At 47.1% G+C, this 11393-nt stretch overlaps 1 protein-coding gene across 1 annotated transcript; it reads left to right on the top strand.

Moving 5' to 3' along the window:
• The first annotated feature begins 497 nt into the window (after window positions 1–497).
• LOC146764019 (uncharacterized) lies at window positions 498–11079 on the top strand. The gene is made up of 2 exons (XM_085565634.1): window positions 498–588; window positions 9773–11079. The coding sequence occupies exon 2, from the start codon at window positions 9826–9828 to the stop codon at window positions 10621–10623; it is 798 nt and encodes a 265-aa protein (XP_085421760.1). The 5' UTR covers window positions 498–588; window positions 9773–9825; the 3' UTR covers window positions 10624–11079.
• Window positions 11080–11393: the final 314 nt, after the last annotated feature.

Genomic DNA, 11393 nt, shown 5'->3' with positions numbered 1-11393 from the left:
CTGCACTGACTTCTCCTGCTCCTGCTCCGAGTCTTTGGAGTTTTCCGCCAGAAATCTCTCCCCTGCCCCACCCACCCACAGGGCTTCGGGCAGGTTTCCCTTTTCGGGGGAAATCAAAGCGAAGCACTGATGAGCTAACGAGGGGCAGGAGAAGTGAGGCTCCTGGGCTTCCCGCAGAGGCGGAGGCACGGGAGGCGCAGGGCCGGGAAAGCCGTGGCGGGAGGCGCGGAGAAGTTTGTTTGTGTGGGCAGCTCAATCCCGGCTCGGGCCGGGCCCGTGCCGGGGCTGTTCCTCATCTCCGGCTTTCCCCTCACGCAGCCCGGGGGCGCCGAGAGCGCGGGGCGAGGCGGGGCCGTGCGCAGAGCCCGCCCCGAGCTCGCTGCCATTGGCCGCCGGTGCCGTCAGTCGCGGTTGCGGCGCGCTGATTGGTGGGAGCGGGGCGCGGCGCGGCCCCGGCGGCGGGCTGAGGGCGGCCGTGGCCGCGCAGCGCCGCCATTGGCCGAGCGGCTGCGCGGGCCCGGCAGCGGCGGCAGCGGCCGGAGCGCGGTGAGGCGGCGGCGGCGGAGCTCGGAGGCGGCCCCGGCGCAGGTGGGAGCCGCGCTGGGCTCTGCGGGGGCTCGGGGCCGGCTGCGGGCGGAGGGGGCGGCAGGGGGCTCCGGCGGCTCGCCGGTGCCGTGTCCGGCCCGTGCCGGTCCCGGGCTGAGGGCGCTGCGGGAGCGGCTGCCCGCGGTCTCCTTCCCGCCGGGGCCGGGCAGGAGCCGCTGCCGGAGCAGCGCTGGCTCGGCCCGGCTGCTGTGGGTAGGACAGAGGGGCTGCCCCGCGGCCGGGAGCGGGCGGGGAAATTCCCGTCGCCGGAGGTTCGTGTGCCCGGGGGAGAGCGAGGAGTCCTGTCAAAGTGACTTTATTGCCGAGCAGGGGCAGAGGCCGTGGGGCATTTGCCGTGCGCTCTCTGCCGTGGCTGTAGTCCGCAGCCTCCTTTTTATCCTCATTTTCCCGGCCGCATCTCCCTCTGCCTTTGCCCACCGGCTGAGTTCCTTGGAAGGTTCCGACTTCCCGATGCACCTGGAGCCTGTCCTCGTTAATGTGCACCCTCCTTTTGTAGAACAGCCGATATTCATGGCTCTGTTAAGTCTTTGTGCTTCTCCTCGAAGTCTAGGAATGTGGCGGGACTTTGAGCAGCTCTCTGGGTCAACTTGGAACATTTATTGGAACTGATGGTTTCTCCCCTTCTCTACAAGTGCCCGACCCGATCTCCTGGCAGATTCACTCCTTGACTCTGTTTTGTCCTTCCCGGGTCCTCTTTGGTTTTGGGATTATTCTCGGTGCCCTCATTCCCTGTCCTTTTGTAGCCGTTTGTGGATCAGGAGGCCTGGCTGCCACCTGCATGCCCTGGCTCAGCTGCTGGATGAGCTGCACTGCCAAGGTGTGGAGCATGGTAAAAAGATGAGAGTTGCTGCAGCACAGAAGAGGAGAAGCAGCATTCCTTTATCCCCTGGTGTGCTGGGGAGCCAGGAAAGCGTGTCCCATTCCCATCCTTTCCATGTTTGGACCAATACATAAACTGCTCTCCTATTTCCTTTTTATCTTTTTTAGCAGTTTTCTCGTCATCTCTTTGCCAACAGCAGTTTGAGCCATTTAGTTTTCCACAAACTCCTGCTTTTTCTGCTAAGAGATAATCTGATCCCATTCTCTGGTGAAATGTTGTGTTCCTCGTTTCAGTGGCTTGGTCGGCAGGAAGGTCAGGAGCTGGAGTTGTCTGGTTGGTTCTTATTCTGAGGACAGCTTGTAATCAAATTATGCCATTCAAATGAAAAATGGGTTCTCTGTCTCCTGATATGAATTTGTGAGAAACGCCAATCACTTGGTTTTTAAAATGTTAGAAGTTTAATACTAGTAAAATGGTTATAAAAGTAGGAATACAATTAGACTAATAAAAATTTAGAGTTAGGACAATTGCAAGACATTAAAAAGCAAAGACTTGCAGATGTCCGGATGATCTCTTGGGCACTTAAGCCACAACAACCATACCTTGTGAATAAAGGAATCACCCCTAAAAAAATACACTGTTGCATATTCTTATATCCTTCATGGTTATGCATACATTTTATTTAAAACAAGTAACTCTGTCTGTTGTATGTCAGCTGTTTTTTTTAATCCCCACGGCATCCTCCAGTCTGAGCATGGCCTGAAGAAATTAACTTCTTCTAGTAAGAAATCCATAAATTGCTCTTCTCTGGAGAATTTAGGTGTTCCTTGAGCGAATTTAGGTGTTCTCATTCCTTAACCCCCCCCCGCCACACACACACACACATGCATGTTTTCTCTTTTAACTGCTAAAGCTTAATTTTATCTACAAAGCTACGTTTACCGTACTATTAAAATGTTCATACAGCACAAGTTATCATTATAACATAATACATGTAGTAACTATCTGCACAGAGCCATATAACATGCATTTTTCACAAAATCATTTTGGTTCCCAGGGGCTGGTCCATGGTGTTGTAGGATTTGTTCTGGTGGCCGTTCATCTTTTCCCCATGTTTGGGCGCTCCCTCAAGCTGGGGCTGCATCAATTGACCATTTTTTTTCTTACTCCTTCATCATATACTTGAATTCCAACTGATTTCCCTGAACTTGTTATAGCAAAACCCCCAGTGCTCTGATACACCCTGTACAGCACAGACAGGGACAGGAGATGTTGGAGTGGGCAGAGGGATGATCCCCCCCTTATTTTAGTGAAGTTTCCCCAACATTCTCCATTTGCTGTTTCCCTTTGCAGCTTCAGCCATTTCTGTTGCAGAGTCAGAGATCCTCAGCATGGGCTCTGCCTTCAGCTGTGCAGATTCCATCTGTGCAAGCAGGCAGAGCTTGGGGTGAGGGGCAGAGGGAATCAGCCAATTCCTGCCCCAGGCAAGAAGAGCCAGGTACATTGTCCCCAGTTTGCCCCAGCAGTGTTAATTTGCATTTCTGAAGCTCCTCCTGGGTGCCTGGAATGCAGCTTCTCTTCCACAGCAGCCTTCAGCAGCCTCACTTGTGCCCCCCCCACAACCTGCTGCTTTTATTTTTTCCTTCAAATCATCTATTTATTGTTTATGAGTTAAAGGGTCACCTTTAAATCTCATCTAGTTTTGAAAATTTTGAAAAACTCTAATCACTTGGTTTTTAAAATTTTAAAAGTTTAATAGTAATAAAATGGTTATAAAAATAATAATACAATTAGAGTTAGGACAATTACAAGACAAAAAGAGCAAAGAATTACGGATGTCCAGATGCTCTCGGACCCTAAGTCAAGAAAAGCTTGACTTGTGAACAAAGGAATCACCCTTAAACCGAGACACTTGTTGCATATTCATACATTCTTCATGGTTATGCATACATTCTGTTCTAAACAAGAAACTCTGTTGTATGTCAACTGTTCCCTTTAATCCCCTGGTGTCTTCAAGTCTGAGCAAGGCCTGAAGAAATTAGCTTCTCCTGATAAGAAGCCATAAATTCCTCTCCTTTGGAAGATTTAGGTGTTCTTCAAAGGGAGCATCTCATTCCTAAAAAGAAAACTCCCCCCACATACATAATCTCTATTTTAACATAATGTTGTAACCTAAAACTACACTTAACACAATACGTAAGGGAATTAATACAGCATAACTTTCTAGTATTACACATATAATATTCATTGTAACATTTGCGAAAAGCCAATCATAAATATGCATTTTTCACAATCCCACCTCTTACTGCTCAAGCCAAATGATTTATAAAGAATATTTCCTGTCCTCTTGCATTCTTTGGACTCTGTTGGTAATCAAATAAAACATGGGATTAAACAAAGAAGAAATATCAAAACACTTGTAACACATAAAAGGAAGAATCCTAATTTCTTCCACCATCCCATTCTCAATACATTACCCCACCTGCTAGTTTTTAACGTTATTTTCCCATTTTTGGACTGATACCTGGGTCATAATTTTTTTCTGATATCCTTTGTTTTTTCCAGGATGACATCCTCATTGCCATCTATTTTCAACAATCTGTACACCCCATTCTTTAGCCAATAAATAGCGTAAAGCCAACCTATTTTAATGCACTGCAGGTGATGTTTGGCTTTGCAGACTCCATATTAATTCCAATGCCTGAGCAGCTTTGTTTATTATCTTCTCTATAACTGCTTGGAGTCATTTAATATGACTCAGGATATAATTTGGGGTTAACACAGAGCTAGACTGCTGTGCTTGTTTTACCTTTTTTTTTACTAATTGTCTCTTTACCGAATCTTGGACTATATTTCTAAGATCAAATGTAAAACAAATCCATCTCTCTCCTTTTGGACATTCCATGCCCCAAGTATTACTACTTTTTCCTAAATTCTTCGTAATGTGATAATTTTCCCCCTTTTTCCTGCAGGTACTTGATTTGGATGGGTTATAACAGTGGCTGTTGACATGGGTGTGTGTGACAAAAAGGAACTTTGGTTTCTTTCCATGTGATACTTTCTGTAGCATTTGTGACACGATCTTGCTGCTATCTCAGAAGGGAAAAGACAACAAATGAGAGACAGAAACAGGAATGACAGAGGTCTGGCATGGCTTATACCCCCACCTCCCCTGCCTGTGGGGCTGCTGCCCACAGCAGGTACGTGTGATCTTCTCGCTGGTGAGTACAGTGCTCAATCCAGGCTTGCCCTCTGTTTCCCTTGTCACTCCTTTTTTACTCATTTCCAGGCAAATTGTTTTTGACACCTTTTAACTGTGGTTTTCCACCATTCCTCAAGTATCTCTCAGTCCACAGGCATTGATAATCCCCATCTACAAAAGCAATTTATTACTTCAGTTTTTGAGGTCTTTCTGTATAGGGGATTGATTCAGTACTCAATACTTCTTGCCACAAGAACATAGATTTTGTGAGCTACAATGCCAATTATTCTCATAATTTAAACATTCACTTATAACCCAGCTGCCATGTCCAATATGGGGATGAATCAAATAAAGTATACAGCATAGTATTAATGGCAATTTCCCTTCTTGCCTGTACAAGCCACAGGCTAAGGCCAGACTATCAGAACTCTTTGACTCAAACACTCCCGACCCTCCTGTTTGAAGTGGCAGTGTTCCTCTGCCAAGGAGGTGTCGGAGGCGTCTCAGGGCTTATTCAGGCAGGGCTTAGAACCAGTGATGCAAGCTTTGCCTTATTTCTCAGTTAGGTGTTATTCTTTGTACCTGCCTTGGGTCATTTGGGTCTTCCCAAACCATTACCACCCAGTCCTGGTTGAAAGTCAATTTGGTATCACCTGGTTTAGATGTGATAGTCCATTCCTCACGTTTCTTCACAAATTCTTTTATTTTGCTGGCATGAATTCACCCTCTTTTCCATGGTTGGGATTGCTGCTTTAGTAGTACCTGGAAAGGACTTCTTAATAACACAGTGTTAAAAGAAAAACAATACTGCATTAACTTTCACCATTAGTTTTCTTCAAAACTTTCTGGGTTTAACTAAAAACTTTTTCTGTAGCTGCTTCTTCTTCTTGTATCCAGCTGTGCTAATTGCTGCAGAGGCCAATTCTTCTTCTTGTGAGCTATAATTAGTTAAATAAAAAAAGACTAGCCCAAATTTAACACAAGATGTATCACATCTCAGTTTTTTGCTTTTTAGGCAACATCCAACTGTTTTAGTCTTACAGCCCCATTCTTCAGAACAAAAGCCTCCTTTACTTAACAAAAATCAGAAGGAAAAAAAAGAAGTCTTGTTTAAGAAAATAAAGCACATTGTGAGAGTCAGCTATCTCTGCTTTGATCTTATCTCTATTGGTGGTCCAGCTCTCCCTCTTTTTCACAGCTTTGCCTTTGACTGTACTTCCTCACTCCCCTCCCCTTGTTGTCACTCTGTCTAGCAGGAATGGGGGAGAACTTACAAATAGCTGCGGTATGGGAACTTTGGGGCGTATTTCGCTCTCCCTCTTTCTCTTTCTCTTTCTCTCTCTTTCCCTTTCTCTCTCTTTCTCTTTTTCTCTCTTCTTCTCTCTTCTCCCTTTCTCTCTGTTTCGCTCTCTTTTTCTCTCTTCACATTTCAACATCCACATTCCAATATCAGTCCACTTTCTAACATTAGTCCTACATCCTGGAGAGGTGAGTCTGCCAATCACCTCTCCCTCCTTTTTCAACTTCCTTACAAATTTAATTACTTTTGTTATGTGTGTTCTGCAGGCGTGTAATTCACAGCACCCTCCACCAAGGGCTACCAGCTACCCAGAGCTGACAGTGCTAAAACTAAAGACTTATTTTGCTGTCACAATTTTCCATTCACAAGCTTGAAAGCGTTGTAGGAACAAGGTAAACAACAACTTACTTCTGAAGTGATCTTGCCTGCAATAAAAAAATTTAAGTCAATCCTTGTTAGTGCAATATAATTTGCAAAGAAGCCAAGGTTTGATTTGGGAAGGGCATCTGAGGACACAGAGCATGAGTTTTACCAATCTATAATTTGAAGAGGGAATAGGCAAAATGTGGGTACAGTGGGGGAGACAGCAAGTAAGGAATTTATCTCTGCAATACTCTCTTTTTGACTGCCAGGAGACACTCTCTGAAGAGGTTCTTACAGTACAAACAATAACTGGATGGGAAGAGGCACTCCTGAATTTAAGCTTTGGTGTCAAAATAGGAAACTGCCCCTGAGCACTGCAGTGCTGGAGCACCCTGCCTGCAAACTCACCAGAGGCAAGCCACTGCTGCCACGCTGCAGGGCTGCCTGCAGCACAGAGGGAACCATGGCCAAGCCCTCCCTGCAGGCCTGGGCAATCCACACAAGGAGTCACAATTGCTTCATAGCTCTCTAACTCATTCAAGAAATAGGAAACTGTAGTAAACAGAGATCTCCCTCACCATCTTTTTCATATGTGTGTGTCACACACCTACTGTGATGCTGAAAGTAACAAATTAATAGTTTACATTAGAAGATACTGAAATTTTTCTTCATCTAGCTTTGTAGGTTTCCTTTTTCTATATGTAGCCACCTCCCATTGTGGGAAAAAATGAGCCCTATGTTTTTTACAAGTGTTTTTTATGCACATTTTTAATTGCTGTTCTAGATACACTGCAAGTAGTTAGCACTTCCAGAAAAACTAGCAAACAAACAAAACAAAAAAAACTAAGAAAGCAAAACACATTTGGGTACATGAAAAAGGACTGGTTGGAAGGAAAATTGTTTGCTTGACCTACCAAGCAGCTGGTGTTACCTTTAGTTTAACTTTACACACTGAGAACACTTGATTGAACAGCCTGCATTGACTCAAATTAATAGCAGGTTTTGCTATGTCACAGCTGTAAACTATTTTTTCAAACTTAGAGTACAGTAAGTTATGTATTTCAAGATAAAAATCATAATGCAAATTGGAAGAAATTTGGTACACAATTAATTTACCTCCAAAAGTCAGTTTACGACTTTCCTCTACTAGGATTGCAGTAGCTTCTATAGCTTGAATACACACTGGCCAGCCTTGATTTACTGGATCCCACATCTTTGATAAATAAGCCACAGGTCTCTTTACTCCTCCCCACTCTTGAAACAAAACCCTATGAGCTACCCCCTTTTTTTCATTTACATACAAATGAAAGGGTTTTGCTAGTGAAGGTAAGCTTAAAGTTGATACTGGGGCTAGTTTTAACTTCTTTTTTCTTAATTTTTCATTATCCTTTTTGATCCATTTTATATCATCTCCCTCTGTCAATTTTTTATTCAAAAATTTTACTGTCTGTGTAAATCCTTCAATCCACAATTTATAATATCCCAATAATCTGAGTATCTTTCTGATTTCCCCCTTTGAAGAGGGAGGGGGAAGGGATAGAATCCCTGTGTTTTAGTCTGGGTTGAGCTTCCAACTACCCTTTCTAAGCAAGTGTCCAAGATATTTTACCTCTGATTCTACAAATTGCAGCTTCCCTTTTGATACCCTTAATCCTTTTTCCCCAAGAAAATTCAAAAGCTTTATAGTAGCCTCTCCAGCTTCAGCTTCCCCAGAAAGTAAAAGATTATCCACATATTGGATAATTTGTATTTCAGGGGGAGTGGGGAAAGTTTGTAGTATTGTTTCTAAAGCTTGTCCAAATAAGTTTGGGGATTCTGTAAACCCCTGTGGTGGTTTTGTCCATCTTAATTGCTGTTTTCTCCAGTTAGTGGGTCCTTCCATTCAAAAGCAAAGATAACTTGCTCTCCAGGGCTAATGGGCAAGCCCAAAAGGCATCTTTAAGGTCCACTACACTAAACCACTGATGCTGGGGAGGAACTTTACTGAAAAGAGTATAAGGATTTGGTACCACTGGATAGCGGGTCTGAGTTCTTTGTTAACCTCCCTTAAGGCTTGTACCAGTCTATAGCTCCCGTCAGGCTTCTTTACTGGGAGTATTGGGGTATTATGGGGAGACATACAAGGTTCTAATGTCCCATCCTTTATTAGTCCTTCTATTACTGGCTTTAAACATTCCCGTCCTTCTAAAGATACAGGATACTGCCGTACATGTATGGGACAATTTTTTTTTCCTCAGTTGTAATCTTTATGGGGTCAATATTTAATCTTCCCCTATTTCCCTCCCAGCCCAAACTTCCTTGTTAATTCTTCTTCCATCCTCCTGGCCTAGTTTTAAAAGTCTAGCTGTCATCTTCCCATCTTCTGGAACAACCCCTATTCCTAATTTCACCTGTAAATCTTGTCCCAATAAATTGCTACCTGCCCCTGGGACCAAGAAAACATCCCTCATCCAAAATTTAGTTTCTCCCTCTATTACCACATTTTTAATAACGGGTACGGTGAAACTCTCTCCTTTTGCTCCTGTTAGTATTACGGTATCTTTGCTTACACTATAACCTTTTGGAATATTTAACAGAAAGGTTCTTTCTGCCCCTGTGTCTACCACAAATTCCAATTCTTCTTCTTGGGGTCCCACTCTTGAAATTATCTCAGCATTCCCCACCTGGACCCCACCTGCAATCCCCCCTCGGCCCCATGGCCCCACGAGGGGAATTTGGGGAGGTGGGAGTGGGGCAGCGCCAAGGCCGGGCCCCCCCGCGCTGTCCTGGCGGGAGCGGCTGCAGTGGGGACCGAGTGCGGGCGGGAGCGGCCGAGAGCCCAGCGCTGCCCCAGCCCGACCTGCCCCAGCTCCATCCCTGCCCCTGCGCTGGGATGCTGTGGGGCTGGGGGGAAGAGGGAGCCGGCAGTGGGTGCTGGGCCTGGGGGCAGGAGGAGAAGGGAAGGAGAAGCAGGCTTGAGGAACAGAATGGTCAAACGATGGATGTGAGAGGAGAGTGTGGGATTGTGCAGGAGAAGGAAAAATAGCAGGAGGAAGAGGAGTGTGAGGAAGAGTAGAGACACAGGAGGAGGAGGAGGAGCAGAAAGAGGAAGCAGCAGAAGGTTCCACCCCTCCCTGTGTCTGCAGCCTCCCCCCAACCCCAGGAGTGCTGCTCCCCCCACATGCAGCAGGTGACTGTGGAGGAGGATCCACGATTTTCACGGGGTGATTCTTGGTGTTTCTGAGCTTTCTTGGATTAAATGTTGGTGCTTTGGTTTTATGTGGCAGCTGAATATTTATCTTTTGGAGAAGGTTTTTGCTGGCTTTTGATGTTTGGGGTGTTTTTGTTCTGTGTCTTGGAAGTTTACAGGATTTTTGGGCTGAATCTTGGTGCTTTGGAGGTTCTTACAGACACAAGATTCCCAATGACTTCCTGAGATGAACTTGGGCAAGGAGGAACCTCCAGTCCAAGGTGCTCTTCTCTTGTTTTTTCCCCAAACCAGGATTTGTCATTGCCAGGGCGTGGCTGGATGGAGGAGGAGGAAAAGCCCCGGAGATGCTGCAGGAGGAGGAGCTGCAAACCCAGCCCAGGGAGCTGCGGGGAGGAAAGAGCCCCCTGAGCCAGGAAGGCGGGCGGAGATCCAGGCGGAGCTCGGAGCTGGTGGAGAAGCCTCATGGCAGGGAGAAGCCCCACAAGTGCTTGGAATGTGGGAAGGGTTTCAGCTGGAGCTCCCACCTGATCGAGCACCAGAGGATCCACACTGGGGAGAGGCCCTACGAGTGTGGGGAGTGTGGGAAGAGGTTTCAGAGAAGCTCCCATCTCCTCCTACATGAGCGGAGTCACACAGAGGAGAGGCCCTTCCTCTGCCCCGACTGCGGGAAGGGCTTCAAGCAAAGCTCCAGCCTCACCAAGCACCGGCACATCCACACCGGGGAGAGGCCCTACGAGTGTGGGAAGTGTGGGAAGGGCTTCAAAGACATGTCTGGCCTGATCCAGCACCAGGTGATCCACACTGGGGAACGGCCCTATGAGTGCTTGGAATGTGGGAAGAGCTTTGGGTGGAGCTCTGCCTTGAGAATACACCAGCGCATTCACACTGGGGAGAGGCCCTACGAGTGTCCCCAGTGTGGGAAGAGGTTTCAGACCAGCTCCGATCTCCTCAAGCATGAGCGGATTCACACAGAGGAGAGGCCCTTCCACTGCCCTGACTGCGGGAAGGGCTTCAAGCACAACTTCAGCCTCACCGTGCACCGGCGCATCCACACCGGGGAGAGGTCCTACGAGTGTGGGAAGTGTGGGAAGAGTTTCTCCAGGAGCTTTCACTTGACCCAGCACCAACGGAGGCACCACTAAGGGAAGCCCTGTGAGTGCCCCGCGTGAGGGAAGAGCTTGGAGTGAGGGAAGAGAGTGAGGGAAGAGCTTGGTGTGCTCCTGCAGCTCCATCCCCCATGGGAGGATCCAGGCTGGATGATCCCCAGTGACCCCCGTTGGGCAGAGCCCTGGTGCCCCCGTATGGGGAATAAAACAGAGAGTAAAGCAATGGAGCTGATAAAGGGGCCTGATATCTGAGGCCTGACTGAGCAGAAACTGTGGGAGACACAGACACAGTTTAAGTCTCCCTGGGCAAGAAGTGACCAGAAAAAATGGTGTGAGTCTTTGTGATAAGATAAATGTTCCCAGGTTACTGGATGTCTCGAAGAATGTGTAACGAATGAGAAATTGTTACCAAAAACAGAGCCCTATATAAGCACCATACAAGTAAATCCCTGTATAAACACCTGGTAAACTAAATAAAATTGGCTTTGGTCTAAATTCGGATGTCCCCGTCTCTCCATGGTGGATAACCCTGTTGTGGGTGATCCCCGTTGGGTGGGGGAAGGCGCTGGAGGGATTTCTTTCCCTTCTCCTGGTGCTGCCGTGGTTTGGTTGGTAATAAATTCCCTCCCTGTGCCCAGGCCGGGTCTGTTGTCCCCGTGCCGGTGCTCGGGGCGGGATCTCTCCCGTTCCTTCTCTGCACTGCCGGGCCTCTCCTCAGCCAATGAGAGAACGCGGTGGAGAAGAGTCAGCCAATCAGCGAGAGCGGCGCTGATGACTCACCAGTTGCCGGGCAGACCCGCAGCAGG

Source organism: Lonchura striata, chromosome 36 (genome assembly GCF_050655825.1).
Source record: "Lonchura striata isolate lonStrDom1 chromosome 36, ASM5065582v1, whole genome shotgun sequence".
In the NCBI taxonomy this organism is placed as follows: domain Eukaryota; kingdom Metazoa; phylum Chordata; class Aves; order Passeriformes; family Estrildidae; genus Lonchura; species Lonchura striata.
This window is presented reverse-complemented; position numbering and strand designations above follow the sequence as displayed.

Bases quoted from the DNA above. Each gene is read 5' to 3' on its own strand.
- LOC146764019 (XM_085565634.1), top strand. From the start codon at position 9,826: ATGCTGCAGGAGGAGGAGCTGCAAACCCAGCCCAGGGAGCTGCGGGGA.